The 22305-nt window shown below is 37.9% G+C and overlaps 1 protein-coding gene across 1 annotated transcript; it reads left to right on the top strand.

Moving 5' to 3' along the window:
- The first annotated feature begins 141 nt into the window (after nt 1-141).
- On the top strand, nt 142-20950 carry LOC131773380 (condensin-2 complex subunit G2). Its single transcript, XM_059089362.2, has 34 exons — nt 142-297; nt 738-902; nt 1412-1538; nt 1803-1872; nt 2024-2108; nt 3189-3323; nt 4617-4711; nt 5398-5467; nt 6122-6214; nt 6496-6588; nt 6913-7038; nt 7163-7285; nt 7817-7873; nt 8495-8647; nt 9274-9405; nt 10222-10315; nt 10766-10855; nt 10958-11079; nt 11398-11475; nt 11780-11850; nt 12321-12489; nt 12742-12837; nt 13606-13686; nt 14307-14432; nt 14907-15001; nt 15771-15864; nt 16232-16331; nt 17076-17153; nt 17773-17879; nt 18090-18224; nt 18345-18442; nt 18715-18815; nt 19394-19484; nt 19989-20950. Exons 1-34 carry the CDS (start codon nt 217-219, stop codon nt 20053-20055), a joined length of 3498 nt encoding a protein of 1165 aa, XP_058945345.2. The 5' UTR covers nt 142-216; the 3' UTR covers nt 20056-20950.
- The last annotated feature ends 1355 nt before the right edge of the window (nt 20951-22305 follow it).

The following is a 22305-nucleotide window of genomic DNA, read 5'->3' as shown; positions in this document are numbered from 1 at the left end:
TCTTATCTATCAATTTCTTAAACAAAAAAGAATAATATTCGGACTCGTTTGGCGTCTCGTTCGCGGAAGACTGGATCAAGACTTCAGTGTCACGTGTTCTTAGATCGGGAAATATAGAAAAAAGCGCGCGATTACTGAAAATTCTACCACATTATTATTAGCTAGAAGTTGTTTTTCCAACAGTAGGTTGTTTTGTTCTCAGATAGCGTTCGTTGTATGATGAATCATAGAGAACAGTTTTTGAACTCTGTTGGAAACGATTCTCCGCAAGCTTTCCTTCGTTTTATAGAACAGCACGTAAGTGACCTACTTTAGTAACTTACTTGTTTTTATTTTGCAGAGCGATCGCAAACTTGTCGCGATATTTTCTTTGTTCTTTTCCTTCGTACATGAAAGTGTCACCAAAAGTTTATCTTTCGTTTATTTTAGTATTTAGTCTAAAATTTTGGAAATTGAGTGTATGTAGCAAGCATCAAGATCAAAGATTCGAACTCAATCATTGATTTCACTTGTACTCACGCGCCGCATATTTGTAGGTGGCAAGTATATACCTGCATTCAGTTGTCATTAAGGTATCGAGCATGCATGGTGTGGTCTAGCGTACATTTTATTATGTCATCCACGGGATGAATAACAGGAATGAGGGCCATGTTTGCTTTTGTGGTACAATTATTAGATGTAACCACTATTTTGCTTTTATTTATCAATACATTTTTTTTCTTCAATAAATGCAACAGAACTCAAAGAATGATTCATTTAACATTGAAGAGGCTTTGCAGACTTTGCCAAAAAAAGATCACGAAAGATTGTGGTCCGGTCTCCGTGACATGACACGCAGACTTTTGTTGACAAATCCTGTTGGCTCTCGGGAAAATGATGACTCTGAAGACGAAGGACCTTCGGTAACTCCAGTAATCATTTCTATTAAATTCGAAAATAATGTTAAGAAAAGTGCAAGGAATCAATGAGAGACCACGGTCTTTATTTCAGGTAGTAACAATACGTTTACAGAAGTTTGAATAACATAAATAGCATAAAGCAGGATGCTAGGCAGACATTGGACATCTCCAGCATTTTTTCAGGTTTACCTATCAATTCATTCAGGCTCATTTATACTCTAAGATGGATAGAGACTCTGGTAATTTTAATATTAATAACTAGATAAACCTTTCTCTGCTGGATAGCACAGTACATTTCATCAACACTTACTGTGTATCTGCTACATTGCAATTTATCCATTTCATAGGGTTATCTGCTTTCTGAATGACTGGGCCTTAACTCAAACTTTAGGTATCTGCAGTTCACCGCAATACATCACTGGGGCACTGTTACTGCACCTAGGATTTCTGAGTAAAGTTCTGTTAGAACATGAGATTTGACGATTAATGTGTTTACATAATTTTCCTCTAAGGAGTGGCCTGCTCTTCTGTCCTACCTGGAAGGGGTCACAACAGTGGGCCTCTGTGCTCTTGTTGTGATGCCAGAGAAGTCCACACATGTCCCTTCAGCTTTGTTGGAAACAGCTGCCATTCTTCATGGTTTGTGACATAATTATTCTATTCACCATCTTCTCTAAAGCTGATGTTTTGAGTGTTAACCCTTTGTCAGAGCCAAAGACAAGGAGCTAGCACTTGAAACATTAGCTTTAGAAACTCTTTATGGTGGCCAATTTACATTATCAACTTGGTTGATAGAAATAAACTCCATTTAAACAGTACGAATAGAGCAAAATTTGATGTTAAAGATTCAAAAAGTTCAGTGTATAGGCCTAATGTTTTGTTTTTCACATGTATTATCGTTAGGTCTTTTAATGTCCCTGCCTGAAGGATCTGAATCCTTGCAGAATGATATTGCCCAGCTGTGTGAACTTTGGTGAGTCTGTTATGCAACTTAACATGGATTGTACAATTCACAGAATGATTTAAAACTGATCTTTGTCTTAATGTTGTTATTTTCATAAATCTCAGAATATTTTATTTATGACATGGGATCAATGAAACATTTTTTTGTAAATCCATCATAGGTTTCTCAATGAACTGGAAGGAAAGGAGGAATTGATCACTCAAACTTTCCCATACCTGATAATAAGGAGCCTTGGCCGAGGATTGGTAAGCAATAACAACAATATGAAGAAAAATTGTTTATTCACAATTCAAATGAAAAGGGAAAAGGAGATAAAATTAGTTATCCCTTTCTAGTTTATTTCCTCCTGAAAATAATTCAAACATAAAATATATATATCTGTTTTGTGATATAAAAATGTCACACCCTCAAGTAACTTAATGTTTGCGCAAAACATTCATAAGATAATATCTGAGTCTACTCTTAAAAATGTTCAAATTGTCAGCCTCTGCAACTTCTCTTGGCAAATTATTCCATGTACCAATTATACACAATGCATAAAAATGAATATTTGAAACTATTTAAAGTTGTGGATACAGAACTAAGTTTGAAACAGTAATTTTATTGTTTTCTAATAAATTTAAGCAACCTACATGCAAGGGTGTAATGGTTCAATTTTTGAAAAGACGTGCTGCTTGACAAGCTCTCCTGGGAAGGATTTGATCTCCTTTAGTATCTCTGGTCCAATACATTTTGATTTGTAATCCTTCCCTATATTGTGCATTATCAGGGCGTGAAATTAACTTTTTCTGATAGCCACTTGGCACCTAAATTCTTCAAAGTGGTAGCCAATTCAAAAAAAGTTGGTCGCCATTTTCAAAGACAAACAAAATCTTATTTTACGCTGTCAGCGTTCTAGATAGACCCTCTAAAATTAAGTTAGGGAAAAGATCTTTAACGTGCTACAAAGTGGACACTAGGATGGATGATATACAACTTTCAGGCTCATCTAAATCCAAGATGGTGTCTAGTTATCGATCGAGATGCATGTGCTACGTTTTGGAAACAAACTTAACGAGGAAGTTTGCCGCAGATTTATCTTTGCAAATTTATTTAATTCACTATATCTCTTGGTAAGGTTATGATGAAACGTTGTAGTCGCCAATTTGGCGACTAACTTTCAGGATTTGGTCGCCAAAGTGAAAAATTTAGTCACATTGGTGCCTGTATTAGGCGCAATTTCACGCCCTGATTATGGTGGCATTTACCTATAACTCTCAGTATCAGAAATTTAGTGTAATGATCACTGATAATACATAACTTACAATTATAATGACTGCTTGTAGGTTTCTGATGTTAAACGTGTGTGGGGTTTACGCCAGTGTCTTCTTCTGATGGACTTTGATGATGACTCTTCTGAATCATTAAAGCAACTACTACATCAATGTATGATACACCCAACGTACCTCAAGTTGGAGGAGGTTGGTGGAATTGATAGAAACAGTACTATAGAGATGTATTTACATTAGTATTGAACTAGACTATTGGATACTAATGCATCTGTATAATCTAACCAAGCAAATTTCTAGCCTTGGTTGTTAAGAGGGTGGATAACGCTGTTCACTAGATAAATCTCTATCTGGTAGATAGTGAGGTACCTTTCCTTAACCCTTTGACCCCAAAGAGTGACCAGCTTCTAATTTCTCCTTACAATATCAACCCTAAATCAAACAGTAAGGTCACAAGAATAAAGGAAATGATCACCAATTCAAGAAGCTCTTGATTGTTTAACAAATTCTCATATCAGAACCTCAGGAAATATTTAGAGAACAGTATGGAGAATAAGTATACTGATGAAATTAGGAGATCCTCACAGCTAAGAACATTACTGAAACGAGTAGTTGTAAATAGGACCTGAAAAAAATTCAGGCCCATACGGGATTTGAACCCATGACCTCTGCGATACCAGTGCAACTATTTACAACTACTCGTTTCAGTAGTGTTCTTAGCCGTGAGGATCTCCTAATTTCATCTCTCCACCGCAGTGCAAATATGTGAAATTTTCATATATCTAAAGTATACTGATGTTAGGGTATAACGGGTAAACAAATATCTCCTGGGTAGCAATTTATCCATAGTGTTTCACACCACGGGTTTGGGTACTACTGGTTTTGAAGATTCACCAGGAAAATAAAGTCATCGGGGTCTACCAATTTTTTGAACTAGTTTATTCAGCAAGTTTTCTCTTGCACATGCTCTAGCTAGTCAACTGAAAGTAAAAAATACATGGATAGCCTATATTGGTTATAACAAAAACAGAAGCGACAAAAAAGCTCTCTAGAATACGTACAATGTTGATCTCACAATTCTGTAAGGTGTTATCCCGCTCAAGATGCGATATTTTCAAGTCCTTGCATAGAGGCAGAAAACACACTTTTCGAATGAAGCACATTCCTTTCAACCTGTTCTTGGATTCCCTACTGCTGCTTTCTTAATCTTACTCATGTATATGAACTAATCTTGACAGCCCATGATATCTTAGGTAAACAAAAAAGAAATTAGAGTTATTTAACATAGCCCCAAAAATGTTGAAATAAATACTTCAATTGAGTGAATAAAAAAGGAGAAAAACTTCTCTTATGATGCAACTTCTGGGTTGCAGCTTTTATTTGAACTACCAGCTGTGCTTGTGTTTTTTTAAAAAATGTGCCACTAACTCTTAGAATTATAGGAATCCATTGAACAAACCAGGCTTTTTGCTCATCTCTCTAAAGGGACGTCGTTTCTTAAGCTATTCATTTGGATTGAATCCTGGACTGGCCAAGGAGTTCCATAAAACGATAAAAAACCAGATTCCCTACTGTACTATGTAAGTGAAATTCCTCATACAAACCTATTATTGTGATAATTTATTTAAAAGTATTATATAGGTTGGGTGATTTTTTTGTTTTTCCTTTTGTCTCAGGTTAATGATGAAAGGAATTGTTAGCACAGTCTCTGTTACTAATGAACAGAACATTAACTTTCAACACCTTTATTGCCACATGTCTTAAGAATTAGGAAAACTCAGTGTGAGAGAATTTGCCGATATTGAATTTTATAACATTCCTCATCCCAAGGTTTTTTTTTTCTTTTTCTACAATTTTTGATATGTATACCATCATGAGCTAGGATAACATTTGATATTCCTTATTCTGTTATCCCTTGACCCTTAAGAGTAACTGGCTTCTCTAAAATCTCCTTACAGTATCACCCTTAAATCAAATATACTTTTTGTAAAGGTCAGGAGAATAAATGAAATGATTGTAAACCAATTTATGAAGCTCCTGATTGTAAAACAAATTCTCCTTGTCATTTGCCATGGAAAATGTCAAGAGAACAGTGTAGAGAATATGAATGCTAATGCTAGGGTGTATTTAAGGTCAACTCATAAGACAATTGTCTCATTTTGAGGGTAATGTTTTAAAATGATTGTGAACAGTGAGTTTGTATCACTCAACAGAATGTGATCATGTAATTCCTTATGCTTACACTGTGTGTTATATCCTTTCCCAGGAATGTCCTGAGTTTGTATGGTGAAGTTTATTTTCGTGCCTGGAGAGTTGCTTCTGGAGCTTACTTAAAGGTGCACAATTTGTTAACTTTGTTTTATTTGAAATGTGTAACTTCTTACAATATACAATGATAATTGTTTTGGGTTGTGTTGTGTCACAATGATCAGGTGGCTGAAGTTTATTCTGAAAAGGATTGTTGTTGGTGTTCACAGTGAACTCAACTTAAAGCATACAACTGTACATGTAGCTAAAATTTTGACAACTTTAACAAAAGTAATTATTGTTGTAATTTTGCTTTCTGATGCCTGCCTGATTAACAAATGGCTGTTTCCTTGACCCTGGTGATGGTTTTGTTATGCAGTAAGGTTGCAAAGAGAGAGAAAAAAACAGTGCTTATACTGTACATGTACCTCTGACAACATTTATTTGCAGGAATACCTTTGCTGCATGATCCTGCTACTTGATTAATTGTTTTTTTCAAGTCAAACCTTTTATTTTCTTTAGTATAATATTCTCCTCTTTGGCTTTGACTGCATTTGGTTTTACATAACATGCAACTCCTCTCAGAAGTCAGCCACGAAACAGTGGTGTGAAACAAGCTGGGGAATCTGTCTGAATACTCTATTGGCCTACATGAAGCCCACCATTTCATATCATGGATGGAAAAAACAAGATGCAGTAGCAGTGATTTTATAACCAAGTGCATTCTTTCTTATTATCGTCAGGTTTTAGAAGAAAACTGTATTCAAGACCTGATGTTTGCTGCTGTTCATGCACAGCGCACTGGTACTAAGTCAATGGCATCAAGACTACGAAAGGTAACCTGGTGCTGTTTTACAAATAAGATAATTCAGATGAATAAGTGTACTACATATTACACACAAGTCATATTATTCACAGTGGCAACCACATACTTCAAATCATCTTTAGACTGGATTTTTAATTACTGTCATTGTGTAGGGAAAAAAGACAACAACCCAAAATCAACTTGATGTATAGAATTTTCTATTAGAAGTATACTTTGAGTCCTTTTCAATATGTGACATATTGGAGTCAGATGATTTACCTAAGTTTACTCTCTCCTGTTGTTTGTGTTTAGGTTTTAGAATACATTCATCAGCAAAAGAAGCAAAGAGGGGTTGATGAAGCTCTTCTAAGGTTGTACCAGCCAATTATATGGAGGGCATTTAAAGTATGTATATACACCATTATAACAACAGTTTTTAAACATTTAATCGAGCTCTGTAATTAATGCAAAGATGACCCTTGAATACTTACATAGTATCATGAAAAAAAATTTTTTTGTAAGAAAACTACCTATTCCTGTAGCTTTCCCTGCAGTAAAAAGGACTTCCATTCATTTCAGATAAGTACTCAATCAGGCTCATTTTGCATTAACTTGTAAAGCTCTACGGTATTTAGTTTCCAAGCCTCTGCTGTCAACGAAATTCATACTTGCTTCTACGTAAAGACCAAAACAATTTTGTTTTAGGATATTTCATTTTTCTCCATCCAGGTGGCAAATCCTATGGTCAGAGCCAATGCAGCAGCTCTGTTGACAGATATATTTCCGTTGCAAAATCCAGATGCTGGGAATGAAGAGATTGATGAACTTCTACAGAAGCAGTTTGATATTCTGAAGGTATAGTGTATTTAGACCAATTTTTAGTGGAACAACGTGTGAAGCACCCATCTCTTCGTTTAGCAATACAATATGTTGCAAGCTGAGTGCAATTATGATTACAAAAAATCTTTCTTCTGAACAGGACTTGCTTGGAGATGCACATCCTACAGTGAGAGCCACCGCCATTCATGGTGTCTGTCGCATCACCGGGGTATTCTGGGAGCTTATTCCGGCTCATATCATCAAGATGTTTCTAACAAAACTGGTAGGATCTTGCTGCTTGTTAGTGTCAGAAAAATTAAACGCTGAAACCCCGATGAAACTCAGGGCCTCAGTTAAATATCCTTGTGATCCATTTAACAAATGGAAATCATGTTACCGTGATTCTGTTCTGTAATAGAACACAGATGATGTTAAAATGTGGTAAGAACAAAGAAGTGGCGCACGAGGCGCAGCCGAACGTGTCACTGATTTACTTGGCACATGTTTACGTATTCTGCGATCTATTACTGTTCAGACCCGCGGCAACATGGAATCTCTCTGTTTTATATGAAAAAAAAAGTTGTTTATGGGGAAGTCATCTATGTGTCTGTCTTCCATTAGATCATAAGTAAGAAGCAATCAAAATACGTGTATCATGTTGGCTTGTAATCGGGGCCGGTGTTTGAGAGAATACATTAAACACGGTGTATGGATTATTGTTAATTATCGGTTCTCACTTAGACCACCACAGGACATATAGAGTGTTAAAGTATTTGAATATTGTGATACACAGTCATCATTCGTTTGCTGGCAGGTAACAGAATTGGCTTTTGACACGTCCTCTAGTGCTGTAAGGGTAGCAGTTTTTCAGGTAAGAGACAAAGACATTGACGTTCACATTTTTGTCAACAGACAAGTTGGAAAAAATAATTGAAAAGTGCGTCAGGCTGTACGCATGTTCCAGGCTCTCTTCAATGTTACAGCATGACCTGCGAAACCCACACGATTGGAGCCAGAGAGTGCATCAATAGTGTGAGGGGTCTGGCTCAAAACGCGTGGGCTTCGCTGCTCGCGTCGTAGCGCCGATAAGAGCTTGTTGAAAGGCTATAACTCAGGTCGCAGGCAGGTTCATTAGGGGGTTTACGTTTAAGAAAAGCCAAAAAATGTAATCAAATTAGAAATGAAATTTGGTTTTGGGTGGTTTACGGTTTTTCGAAAGTGCTTAACCGATTTAGAAAATGGGCAAATGCAAACTCTTTGTTGAAAAATTCACTCTAAGTTGTACGCGTTTAATAGACGCTTTCGCAGCAATTCCTGTTCATGAACTAGTTTACCAAGGTTTAAAAGTAATTTCTGAGTGTCTAACTACTTCAAAGGGGTGTCGTAAGCTGGAACTACTTTCGAGAATATCTGTAGTTTTTCTAAAGTCTTCACATATGTATCACTATTTGTCGTTTTGTGATACATAAGAATCCACGTCCAATTTTCTTAGGGCTTAAAATTCTTGCTGGACAATCGTCTCAGTCACCCTCTATTGAAGCCGTTGCTGAGCAATTTGCAAGACCTGGTACATGATCAGACGGAGAGAGTGCGGGTGGTTTTTCTTGATGTTTTGCTGTTAGTCAAAGGCCTCAAGGCAATAAAGGTTAGTTGAAGCAGTGTGTGAATGTTGGCAGGTCTGCTTTTAAGCATGCACATACATGTAATACTCTTTTAAAATGCACGCAAACTGAGTCTGGTTGTGTATTTTGGAGCCAGACCGCCTGTCAGAAGTTAGGTGGTGACGCCAAGACAGAATTAAGACTCTGGATGTAGCTTGTAAACAAAAAGTGTGTTTAGTTTATAAATGCAGCGAAGCTAACAAGCCTTCTTTCACTTCAATTTTATGGCTCAGGAAACTCAGCATAAGCGTCACACGCGGAAGAAATAAATACATGCATTTATCGTTACATGAAGCAATATACTTGACGTTCTGAGATCGCTAACAAAAACATCACATGCTGAAGAACACCAAGAGTTAACACAACAAACATAGATGAACACGTCTTCCCATTCTGAAAGCGTATTGTCTGAAGCGCAAGTCGTCGCCATTCGATGCGACAGGCACGATCCGTCATCGTGTGGCCACCTTCATACTCGTTGATGAATTGCACCCTCCGGATAAAAAAAAATATTTATTTCCATAGTGCAGATGTTTAGGCTGCCAGATCTGCTACGACTCTGTCGGACAATGTAGCTAATAAAAGATTCTTTCTTTTTGTTTCTTTTCAGTTCTGGAATATAGTGCCACTAGAACAGTTGCTTGCTCAGTTGGAGGTGGAACAGTCTGCGGCAGTGATAAGGAGACTTGTCAAACTGCTTGTCAATTCATTTCATCCTACTAACAAGAGTGTTGATGTACAGGTGAGTTAAATGAGGTACAGAGGGAAACTTTTGTTTTCTCTTGAGTATACTTATAAGCAATAAACCACACTTTCTGTTGGTTTACCGGCGTAATAAACCGCGCGGATGTTGGGAGAACACGAGAAAGGTTTGAAAGCCACGAGCCGGAGACGAGTGATTTATAAACTTTTCTCGTATTTCCCAACATCCTAAGTGGGTTATTATACCGTTAAACTGATATTAAGTGCGATCTATCAAAAAAACGCTCATTTTTATTGCATTGGGACAGGTAGGGTAATTCTCTTGTATTTTACCCGTTTGTTGTAATAGAAGACGTGCATAGCTGTGGCACGCCTTTTTTCAAGGGAATCACCCTAACACCAAACCACAATGCACAGCGGTAAGAGCTATTCGCAAAGCACGAAAACTTTCTTTACACAAACTTAACAATCGTAACAATCTTCCAATCTGCATTGTTCTACTGCTTCTGTAATGGTTTGTTTAGTTTTGTGGGTGTTATATGCTATCCCTATGCTGTTTTATTAAATTTCTGGTGGTGGCACAAATGAATTCTAAAAGCATGGTGTTGGGTAGCTAGATATTGTATAGGCCTCAAAATTAATTAAAATCCTAAACATTGTAAACCTTCTTTATGCCAGTTACTTCAAACAGAAGCCTTATTTCTGAAAGTCACTAAACATGTTTTTCTGTGTCATTTGCTTGTTTTTTATCATTGTGCGATCTGGTCTGTAGGCCCCCTCCCCCCTCCCTCACCTCGCCTCGCCTCACCCCCTTTACAAATACGGCTTATGCATTTATTTGTATCTTTACTTGTAGGCCACTCGGTGTTCAGCTTTGTGGCAATCCAATCCTCTTGCAGCCAGGAAATTTTATCAATATGTTCACCTACACACAACCATATCGGCAACAGGTTAGTATCTGCTATGGTATTTTAAGCCAAAGTTCTTTTGAAGACACCTTTGAAGCAGATGTTCCGGTCCAAGGAATTTGACTAAAACTGGCAGTTTTATTGTTAAGTGGACCAAGAGCAAATAACTTGGGAAAATTATTGAAAATGAGAAACTCAAAACTCATTGTAACAGCGGGTTAAATGCTCTAACGAGGATATATTCATTATGATGTATTAGTGTTTAAAGTTGATTGATCATGAAAGGGTTGAAGCGGCCTTCTAATTTATATAAACTTTTACAACAAATAATGGCGAATGGATAAATTCTATTTTCCTGTCATTAGGCTATCAGCAATTTTAGGCTCTACCCTCGCCGTGAATGTTATGTCCAACATCAAATTCTCCACTACTATTTAATGAACATGCATATGTTTGTTTGATGGAATTTCATATTCAGTGTTTCTCTTTTAGGCAAGTTCATAGCATTTCTGGGTAACTGCCTGGTGAAGTGTGCAAAAAATGAACATGATGAAAGTCTGTCCTTGGAACCTGTTAGCCAAGGTAAGTGATGCAAATCTGAATCTGAAGATATTGTTGAGAGAGTAGAACCTTGGTCATTTTATTAATTTTTTTTTCCCATTGTAAATGTCATTTTCTGGTAAGCTGAGGACAAAGAGAATTCTGAGTGCTTGGAGAAACTTGGGACATATGATGTTAACACACTAGCGGGCCTGGCTGAGACAATAGCCATCTGTTGGGGAGGTATCAAGGACAAATTGGACAAGGTATTCTTCATTGAAACCTGATTTTCAGGTATTTAATTCAGTGAATTGATCAGGAAAGCGAAGAAATCAACGTAGTTGTAAGAGGCTCGAAGACCGAGAAACCACAGGGATAACTTCAATTCTGCACCCCATTATGAGAAGCCTTTATTGTTTGGAGTGGGGGTTGAAATGTCAAACTCTTCTCTTCGGGGGCAAGTCAGTTATTCACTTTTAGAGTGATGGAGGCTGGAAGGGGGGGGGGGGCAAAAAGGAAAACTCGTTCGGGTGGGTGTCAACATTTTCTGAGTGATGATACGTTATTCAAATTCCACTTTCTAGAGCGCCAACGACGCAACAAGGTCAAAGTTGGTCGAAAAGTTCACAAACGCTCTTCCCACTCTGTTTGGAGTATTTAAGGTATGTATTACTCACTCATCACACGACAAAATGACTCCACAAATTTTTATTTTCCCCTTCTGTTTAAAAATGTATACGTTTCCCTCTGAATCTAGACCGGAATTTGTAGTGAGCAATATAAATATTTGGTACCCACGACTTTGAAGTTTCTTTTGGTATGATATCTCTAAATAAACTCATTTTGCCGGTAAAAACGTTGCCAAAGGTTTGACTTTGGTTTGAACTGTAAGTTGTCAGCCTACCAACGAAAATTGAAAAAAAAAATCAAAGTGTAATGTAACAAAATGCATGCTTTTCTTAACAGCAAACCCGCATTCAGGCAGCTTGTTTATTAATTGCTGGATTTCTTCCGTCCTCATCACTGCCCGCCTTTAGGTAGGTACATGTACGTTAGTCTTTCTACGGCTTTAACTCGCGTAGCAACCGGAGCTTTATTCCGGCCGGTTTCTTTGGCTTGAAGCAACTGAAATATTACTCCTCTCTTGTGTGGAATGTTAGTCCTTGTCAGGAATCCCCCTGACCTCCACCTCAAACGCTTTCGTCTATTGTCTCTGACAGATATTTACAAACAAAAAAATGTACTCAAAGGTGGAAGAGTCATTTGAAGGGGAAAGCGTCCTGCCCAAGAACACAACACACAGCTTTATCCAGGGTTTGAACTCGGACGTTTCGATTCTCAGTCCAGCGCACATAATGCTAGACCATTATAAAAAAAAAAAAAAAATTTATGCATGTCTTGAAAACCCCACCCCCTCCCCCCATAACTTCTCTGGTAGTCCATCCCTTAGGCCAGCACGACCCGGTATTTATTTCCTTTTTATCGTTATTTCCCTCTTTTTTCCCAGCGCCAAGTGTCTTTCATCTCTATCCAGCTTGCCTGCCAGCTCACTTAGTTCAGAGTACGGTCCACTGTTGAACTGCCTGTGTTCCTGGGACAGAACCACTGATGTACTGGAGCTTATTAATGACTTGATAGCTTCTAGAATGACTGGACAAAGAAAAGATATCAAAATGGTATTGAATTGTGTCGTCAACTGCTTTTGTTTCCAATTCGAAGTGGTTAGCAAATTCAATGAAATCTGTACACGTAAACCCAAAAACAGTTTATATCATAGAAAACATTTCTTTTTTGAATTGTTTACGCAAACGATAAACTGACTTAACAAACAGATTTAAAGCTTTGAATCGTAATGGTTCAACTCCATAGGGCCGCTACAAAACCTGCGCCTTGGATAACAAAAACAAATTCACACTTTGTCTTGTTAGGGAGAAAAGACACGACACAGAAAGAAATCTGTTACCTTCCAGCTGCCTCCAGAGAACAAACACATGTTGGCATTGGATTTTCTTTCTTGGATGATGGTAAACTAGTTGACATCACGTTTTCTTAGTGCACGCACTGGCCGATAAGCGCGGCTGAATTTGTTTACTCCCGGGCGTGTGCAAAGACAGACTGTTCGAGCAATGCCTTTTTCTAATTTTGAACATTAGAGCCATTTTCAATGGAGTGTTTTACGTTGCTTCTCTCTGTGATTGGTCAACTCGCTCCACTCGCTCAACGAATCAGGTGCAAAGCTAAAAAAAATCACGACTTGGTCACCCGCGTTTTCCCGCAATTTAGGCAATTTGGTTGATTTTAGTTGAAGTTCTCATTGGTTCCTAAGAGTATTTTACTTTCCTCTGATCAGCCGTTGTGATAAGTTTGGTTTTGGTTTTATGACACTAAATCGAAAACCGTTTCATAAATCGAAACTCAATTCTCAATCCAGCGGAGCTCCGTGTGAGTGTCCACTGGCCCACATGCAATCCATACTAAAAGTTATCTCAAGCTCTCTGGTTTGAACATTTTTTAAAGGGTCAGCGTTAAATTTCTTTATTTCGATCGCGTTATTTCGCAATCAGAATTAGGAGCTGAAGCTCTCTTTTGTGGATACTAGTAGGGCTCTCTTTCCAAACCAGCCTTTTTTTTTGGCATTTGTACCCAGTCCTCTACCTGCTTACAACAAATTGAGCCGTGCGCGGAAACACTGTCGTATCTCACAATTCCATTTTTTGGACTGTCTTTCAGATGTTCTTGACCTTAACTTGCAGGACATTTCGTCCGCCTGATACTTCTTCATCCTTTTTCAGGGTGAGCCCACGTGCCGCACAGCAGTGCAGGAGCACCACGACAAATTACGAAAGATAGCTGATAATTTAAGGCTGATTATGGTAAATGTGTGATTGCTACCATGAGCAATGAATTGCAACCTAACCCTTTTTTTCAGCAAGCCTCTTTTGGGTGTTTATTGATAGCGGGATTGTAGCGAAGGGTTTTCGCCCAGCACCACTATCATGCCCCGTTTGTTGAACGATCGCCTCGCACAGACTTGTCTGATTCCAAAGCGTGGGAAGGGGGAAGAAGGATAAAGTAATCGAAGCGCAAGGAGTGTAGGGAAATGTTGTAGAAGCGTAAGTTAACCCTTTAACTCCAAGATTTGATCGTTCTCTTCTTTGGCTGCTACACATTTCCTAATAAATTAGTTACAAGAATTTGGGGTTTTATCATGAAAAAAACATCTACTTGATCAGCATGAGTATTCTTATTACTTGTTTGCTGGATAATGTACGGATATTAACAGGAGTAGTCAGATTTCAATCACTTCTGGGAGTTGAAGGGTTAAGGAATACCGTGAAGTAAATCTTTCGTCAATTTTCATTTCCTTGGATTGGTAATTCTCTTCTCTAAATGCTCTACATTTCCTTTTAAACTTGCGAGAGAATGTGATGTATTTGGATAACGCCCTTTAGTTTAGCGTGATGTTTATTACTCTGCCCTATTACTTCCGTAGGCGATCATTGAATCTCATCTTACATCAACTGACTCAGTACCAGTCCCTTTGTCCGAAAGTGACGTAGAATTCTTTCAGAAGGCTTTCCAGGCATACTGTCTGTCAGAAATCCACTTACACCACATGGTAAATACAAAAATCAGTTCTCTGTAAAAGAGAGGATTATTGTAATGGTGATAGTAATACTTATAATAATAAGGCTAATAATAATAATAATAATAATAATAATAATAATAATAATAATAACAAGAATAATAATAGTAATAATGATGATTACAATAATAATGTTATTGGTATTCCAAACATAGTTAATTGACCGTAGTAATTTAAGGAGGCGTTCTTGAAAGACAAAGGAAAGTTTGCTTGACCAGTTCCCACTTCCCTGTTATCGATATCGAGATATTCTAAGTCGGGCCTATGACAGGTGATTGAAACTTCTTCGAGAACTATTTGAAACAAACTCGCCCCACACGCGTTTTCTCCGTTCGTACATTGGGCAATATTTACCTTCTTGCATGCCATCCGTGCATTGATGTGTTCCTAGCTTCTTTCTGAGTATCAAGTTTGAAGATTTACGAACTGTCTTCGTTGTGTTTGAAGGAAAAGAATGATGATCATGAAGGAGCTTTGACAGCCATGGAAAACGTGCTTGTCTGGGGTGACAGAGTATTACTGCCAGTAATTGAGCAGGACAGGTCAGCGGTTTCCCCTGGAGTATGTTTTGGTTATCCTACATGATGTAGATACGTAAACGCTGCAATAACGAACGTGCATGGTGTCTATGTTTTTACAAAAACTGTAGAAATTCTCGTACGCGCATTGGTCGAGGGCCATCGTCAATTTAACAAATAGATTCCAAGTTGCCGTGCGTCTGTTCGGTAATAGATCACAAATGACGTCAAAATGTGGTAAGAACAAAAAAGTGGCACACGAGGCGCAGCCGAGTGTGTCACTGATGACACAACTTTGAATCTGTTTGTTTTATATAATAAAGAATTAAAAATTAGTTTTAATGAAAAAAAAAAAGACTTCGTGCATAACTGAGCTTATTATATAAAAGGTTTTAGAGGATAAAAATGACATATGTAACACAGCGCTTAGCAATCAGGAAAAATTGTTGTTCCTCGTGGTTTTACTCTAGTTTCTAAAATTGTCAACGTCATTTCTATGATAATTAAGGTTAAAGAAAGTGGAAAAATGTGGTTGATTTATTAAATAGATATTAACAGAAATATTTTTTTTTGCATACGCCCTTAAGTCTCTATGTTACAAGGAAAGCGTTTGCTTTTCTTATTTTTTTTACAACGGGTTCTCAATTTGCAATGACTTGTGAGGACCTTTTTTTTTTCCGAGGAAGGGAGAAGTCTGTAGCTATCTTTTCAGTTAGTTGTTGTGGTAATTAGCAAAATTATGAGTCTCATGAACAAAATGGAAATGTATATAACAGTGTGAATTAAATTTTAGGAAAGTTTCTGATGAATCGATGAAAGTAGCTACTGGTGCCAAACGTGTTCACGAGGAGGAAAAATTTTGTTGTTTGGTAATTCACTTAGTAGAGGTATGTATTGATACTAGCACTAGACTGGAAACTTCACCACCTGACGTTGTCTCACGCGATAAACCGATTTATCATATGATCTATACGGCCCCGTGTGCGCGCTTTCAGTAAAAAAAAATTTCGATAAAAACCCTCGTATGAAGGCCGCACGTGAGAGCGTGAGCAGGGCCATACAGATCCGTGCCGCCCTCGATACGCGAGCGACGTTCAAAGGGTAAAATTCTTATTGACTGATTTAGTTTTTTCTATTTTCTGGAATAGCCAATCGCATTATGAGAATTCGCTTATCTATGAGTGTGACCAGTCCGTTTCGAAGCTGAGGCTCTTGTGATGTAGTATTAAGGATCTACTGTTTGTTTTTCCTTAGACTATTTTGATATGCCTGAGCGAGATATTTATGCTTCGAATGGCCGAGGAAAAATTCTATAACCAGGCGGCAGTTTTTACAACATCGGTAGCAAAAATCGGTGAGTGAATTTGTTAGTTTCACTAAATACATTTGTAGCGCAATTAAGAAAGTCAGAAAACGGGACATTCGCCTCCTTATATTGATTCTTTGTGCACGATTTCCTGCTACAATTGAACATTGAAAAATGGACAGTCACTGAATTTTATTAATAAAACACTTGGTAAGAAATGAACTGTTTTGGATGAAGTTTGAAAATAGGTACCAGTTTTTTATCACGAACTCATATGACATAGAAGGTTAAAACAGAGGGCTAATGTAACAGACTTTTTTAAGTAGTCTATTGTGTCAAAATTAGTATTTGTTGTCTTTCATGTTATTTGAAAGGAAAGTGTCTTTTAGCGTTCTTCGACTGTATACACGTGGCTCGTACTTGTTCTCTTGGAGGAAATTGCGATCTGAGAAACAACTTTAGCTAAGTTTTTGGCGCATTAGTTTGTTATGATGGACTTTAGACAAATGTTGAAATTCTGTCACAAAATACTTTCAAACTGGACAGGTTTGCAACAAAAATATGAATTCTGCGTATAACCAGGTTCCGTTCCAACTTTTCCTTCCCTTCTCTTTTGGAGTGCATTTTAAGGACAAGGTGTTTGAAATGTTTTTATTAAAACCCTGACACTAACATGGGATACCGGAGGAGAACTGCGTGCTTGTGCAGGTATTTAGGCGCTGTATGTCGGTAGTGACAGGAAGAACAACACCTTATTATGTATGTGATTTCGCAGGCATTTTTTTTCCTCAGGTTGTAAAGCAGTGGAGTTTTTACCGCATCTTTCCAAGCTGCTCTATCAACTTGCTGAGAGCGTGCTTTTGAGTGATGGTAAGTACCTCAGGAGAAGTACCTCAAGCCAGGAAGATTTATAACCATCGTCTTACCAAAACAATACAGAACTTACCATCACTGTGTATTATTTAGGTAAAAACGATATTGATAAGTCTTCCTGACTTTATTAATAAAAGTACACACTGAAAAGACAATTCTCTTTAACTTGTGGTTTAGCGTAGCCAACAGGTAGGACATTGTTGCACAGGACAAAAATACGAACGGAAAGTGGAGCAAATACATTGTCGGCTTGATTCTAAGTGATGAACCTTTTAGGGAAACACATTTTTTGTGCGGATGGTCACTTTCGTTTCTTTGTTTGAGGTGTTTCCGTCTTTCGCGCGCGCCTCATGCATTCGATACGATTTTTATATAATGCCAGATTTGTTTTAAACCTCAAGGCCATGATACTAGAAAAACGAAAAAGTAAAACCTCAAGCTATTGAAAATGATTATGGTTAACTGATTAATAAATGGAATGAAATATAATTCCCTTATTCGGTGAACGATGTGATTGGCGCAGACATTTAAACCAGCAGATAAGGTGTATTTATTTGTTGCTCCTCGCAGTGCATGGAATAAAATCTACGTTTGTGTTGTCTTTGTCTATTTGCAGAAACAGGAAATGTCACTGTTCAAAGTGGGCCTGTGTCGATTGTCCTGACAAACATACTTCAAATATTGACTGCTTGTGACAGTTCAGAAGTGGATGTTCTACCACAGGTTAGGAATAACGGTTTTCTTCATGGTGTTCCATCCGTGCCATACGTTTTCTAATTGGTTCAATGTTGTTCCTTGGTCCGTGCGCTTGCAGTTTTCCCTGTTTCTTCGTCCCTTTCACCTGCTTGTGCTCCTTTTTTGTTTATTTCAATCGTGTGTTATCCTATATTTGATTTTCTTATTCGTTCATTCATTTATTTATTCGCTTTTCAGGCACTTCTCACTTTTCGTCCCGCCTTGGCTGAAGTTCTCCAGCTTACAGAGCTAGGTCGGAAACGCGGCAGCGGATCTAATGCTTGTTTCTTCAAACCACTGGTGTCTGCTGTATTGACAAACATCGCGCAACAGGTATGATAGAACTGCTCTGGCGAACATGTCGTGATTAGATTTAGCTTTGCATTGATTGGTTTAGAGAGTGGAGTAAGGTTTGTGGACCAATCACATTTTCTCCTTTCTTTCTCATTTGAGACGCACGTTGTGGAAGATGTCACCGATGCTGTGCCTGAGTTACCCACATTTGCAAGTTTTATTGTGAAAATAATAACAAGCGCTCATGCCTTGTTGAGGTAAAGATGTAGTTCAAATTGTTAAGTGTCCTTGTAGTGAAAATTGAGTTCTGTCGTCCGATTTGTGATTTCGCCTTACGGTCTTTTGTGGGCAACGCTGCTCATTACATCATTGGCAGTCGCTTATGGTAAAAGTTGTTAAAACCTCTGTTTCTACGTTAGTGATAATACTAACATTGGATAGTCAGTATCGGGTTATAAGATTCTTTACAACACTTTCAATACTTACAGCACAAATGACACTAATATTACTTATTATTTTGCCTTTTTAGATCCTTCTTGTTGGAATTGAAAGAGCAAGTGTTGTCCGGAGCAGTCGATGAAAACATTGACCAACAGGGAGCTGTTATTTCACTTCTGGGCGCCCTTGGAGGTTTAAGATCACCTGTGTCCTGTTTAGATTCTTTTGCTAGGGGGTTGAACATTTAATGCAACGGAAAGTTCTTGAATGCTTATCAATTTTCTTTATTTGATCTAATGTAAGGCGAGCATTGGCATCGATTAATCATTTTAATAATATTCATGGTTTCCTTTCGTTACCTTGGGAGCGCTTCTCTAACGCCCCTTCCGTTACTGTCACCTCCTCCTCTTCCTAACAGATAAGGGAAAATATTGTCCAGGATTTATGAGAGTAAGAACCAGAGAGCCCGACGCTAAAATTTGTCATAAAACTGAGCCCAAAGTTATCTGCAGAATTCAACCTAATGATTCAGTGTATGAGCCAGAAAACTTTCTGTCATAAGTTTGTCACATCCTTTATCACCTTCAAATTTTTCCCAATTGTCTGCTTTAAGAGACCACCTACTAACCTACTAAGGACAGTTTTTATTGTTGAGGGGGGAATGGGGAGAAAATTTTTTTGTGAGGTAGTTTTCTTTTCCCCCGTTCTTTCTTCAAACTTATGAGATATATGAAATTTTTTCATTTCTTTTCTTTTTTTTTTTTTGACAGGAAAAACTGAGACAAACGTCATTAAGACCTGCGCTCTTCACATTGACGAACAGTTAAAGACTTGTGATCGAGGCGATTTTGTGGAACAAAGGTGTGTTATGATTGTCGTTTTCTTTGTTATTGTTTTGTTTGTTACTTTACCCTTCTTCGTCCATGTTACGACTAGAGGAAGAACACCGTTTGAAATGGTCAGCCCCAGTGTTTTGTAGAGAAAGGTTTTTCCCTTATTTCTTCGTTGAACATAAAACTTTGGGTTATGAAAGTTGAAACTCGTTCGGAGCGTTCCAACAGATATGAGTCTCAATCAACGCATTGTTTTACAACACCATTTGATTTGAACTTTTTCGAAAAACATAGTCTTTTCAGGCTGCCAATTGTAGCCGAGGATTTTAGATAACACTTTTTGGAAAACGCTTCAGCTTTACTGGTGAATTTGACAATTTATCTCTCAAGAAACATAGGTGGCAGTTGCCTGATAGTAAAGCAAAGAACTCGACGTCTGAAGATGAGATATTTTTTTTCAGTTTCCACTGACAGCTAAATGATTAGTTGTCCATAACTTTACTTCTTGTTGCTATTATTATTGTTTCTTTAGGAAGGACATTCAACGTGCCCGTTCACAGGTCCAAACATTTTTCTCCAAGTTACAAATTATGACATAGAAGGTTAAAACAGAGGGCTAATGTAACAGACTTTTTTAAGTAGTCTATTGTGTCAAAATTAGTATTTGACTCGTTTTTGTTATGGAGCATGTTATTTGTTATGGAGCATGTTACTTTAGCGTTCTTCGACTGTATACACGTGGCTCGTACTTGTTCTCTTGGAGGAAATTGCGATCTGAGAAACAACTTTAGCTACGTTTTTGGCGCATTAGTTTGTTATGATGAACTTTAGACAAATGTTGAAATTCTGTCATAAAATACTTCAAACTGGACAGGTTTGCAACAAAAATATGAATTCTGCGTCTATTATCAGTTCCTCCCCTCATAGCTTTGTTTGTGGGTCGGCTGCTTGGTGCAATTACTCACATTTCCGGAAAATATTTTTCATCAGTGGTACGATTCTTCTTTGAATCCATTTTAGGCCCATATACTCCACGCAGGATAAATTTAAAAACGCAGCACCATGAGAGGACTAGTTATTTTTCGTCCTCATTACCAAGGCAGGAACCCCTGATTACATTCTTGGAAATGCGTCGACTAAGTCCGATTCTAGACACTTGCGTCTGGCTTTGGGCAATAGTGTTTGATATAAGACACCAGTGTCCGATGCTAGAAACTAGTGTACGATTTTGGATTATAGATACCAAATGGACATAACCTGGTACTTTTCATAGAAAAACTGTTCTCCCTAATCTGTCATATTTAGAACTAAGCAGGAGTTCCACCCCACAATATTTAGACATGGGACTCAGACAAAGCTTTCGAGTGCAATGATTAGTTTATTGGGGTAGTTTCACGCGACCTTTAAAAAGTCGAAAGTGTCACAACGTAACGGCTTCCCGGTCTGAAAATTCTGGTTACAAAAAAAATCAAGTGAGCCGTGAAAGTGTGAACACGAGTTAACCCTTAAACTCCCATGAGTGACCAAGACAGAATTTCTCCCTACAATATCAATACAATATCAAGAAGACAAGTGATGAGAATAAACAAACATATCGATCAAGGGACTCTTAGTTGATCCAATATCAAATTCTCTGAACCAACTCTATAAGAATTGTATGGCAGATAATGAGGAGCATTACTAATGAGATCTTGGGAGTGAATGGGTTAATAGACCCTCCTCAAATTGGCGACTGGAAACAAAGACCAATGATAAAAACTGCATCACGAGGTCAGTAAAATAAAAACAAAGCAAAAAAACGACAACAAAAGCATTCCCCATGGGATTATTTTCCGAAGATTTGTCAAAATAAATTGTTATTTCATCCAAGAAATCTTAATTATAATTCAAACGATATGAAAAAAACAAACAAGAACAAAAGCACTCCCCATGGGATTATTTTAAGGAGATTTATCAAAATAAATTTTTACTTTATCCAAGAAGTTTTAATCACAATTCAAACGATAAGCGACATGGGAGAAAAATGTCCAAAAGATGTCCTTAAAGTGGGGTTGTTATGAATTTCCAGGCCCTTATTCCCTTTTATTATTTTAACCTACTTGAAATATCTCCCTATTCTGACTTGGACAACGCCTTAAGGTTACATTTTTTTCAAATTGTCATTCGTCAAGAGAGCCTCATCTTAAATTGTGGAATTCAATTTCGGTCGTCTCTTTTGAAGAGGATCTATCTGAGTCAGATCTGGCTTTTTAAAGCAATGAATCAGAAGCTTATCAGTTACAATATGTAGTTGATATTATGAACATGGCTAAGCGAATCTGCCTATTCCTAAAGAAAAGACGAGGCGCTACAACAGCGTTGCATCCTGTTTTATCCCCGTGTGACTACTATCATTTAAAGAATATAAAACAAAAACACTCACGGCGAACCGTGCAAAGTTCTGTAACACCTAGACACACTGATAGGAGTAGATAACACAAGTTTTCACACACAGCGAACAGAAAACTCGGTTCTAGGACCTTGCCATGGAGCCACCAGCCGGCATACGGGATGCAATTTCCTAATGCAGTAAATGAAAAAGAGTTAAACTAAGGCAACTCGAACATCCTTGAATAACAGAGAAAGAACAAATAGGCTCTCCACCCATCTCAGGTCGAACTACTTCACCCACCCACCCATCCCTCCTTTCTGCGTCTGTCGGTCGCTGAAAGGAAATTAAGTTTAAGGTGTTCATTTTCTCCCTCAATTTTGTAAGGTATTCGATATCACCAGAGGATCAAGCTACGAGACGAACTCTTCTTTATTCACCCCACTTTTTGGTGACCTTCACCCCCCTCACCCCCCTTCAA

The sequence above is a fragment of the Pocillopora verrucosa genome, chromosome 10, assembly GCF_036669915.1.
Source record: "Pocillopora verrucosa isolate sample1 chromosome 10, ASM3666991v2, whole genome shotgun sequence".
NCBI classification, from domain to species: domain Eukaryota; kingdom Metazoa; phylum Cnidaria; class Anthozoa; order Scleractinia; family Pocilloporidae; genus Pocillopora; species Pocillopora verrucosa.
The sequence above is the reverse complement of the archived record's forward strand: the minus strand, read 5'-3'. Positions and strand labels throughout refer to the sequence as shown.

Excerpts from the sequence above, each read along its gene's own strand:
- LOC131773380 (XM_059089362.2), top strand. The coding sequence starts at position 217 with ATGATGAATCATAGAGAACAGTTTTTGAACTCTGTTGGAAACGATTCT. Across the intron at positions 1,873-2,023 it reads GCCCAGCTGTGTGAACTTTG|GTTTCTCAATGAACTGGAAG; the intron begins GTGAGTCTGTTA and ends AATCCATCATAG. Across the intron at positions 16,332-17,075 it reads AACATCGGTAGCAAAAATCG|GTTGTAAAGCAGTGGAGTTT; the intron begins GTGAGTGAATTT and ends TTTTTTCCTCAG.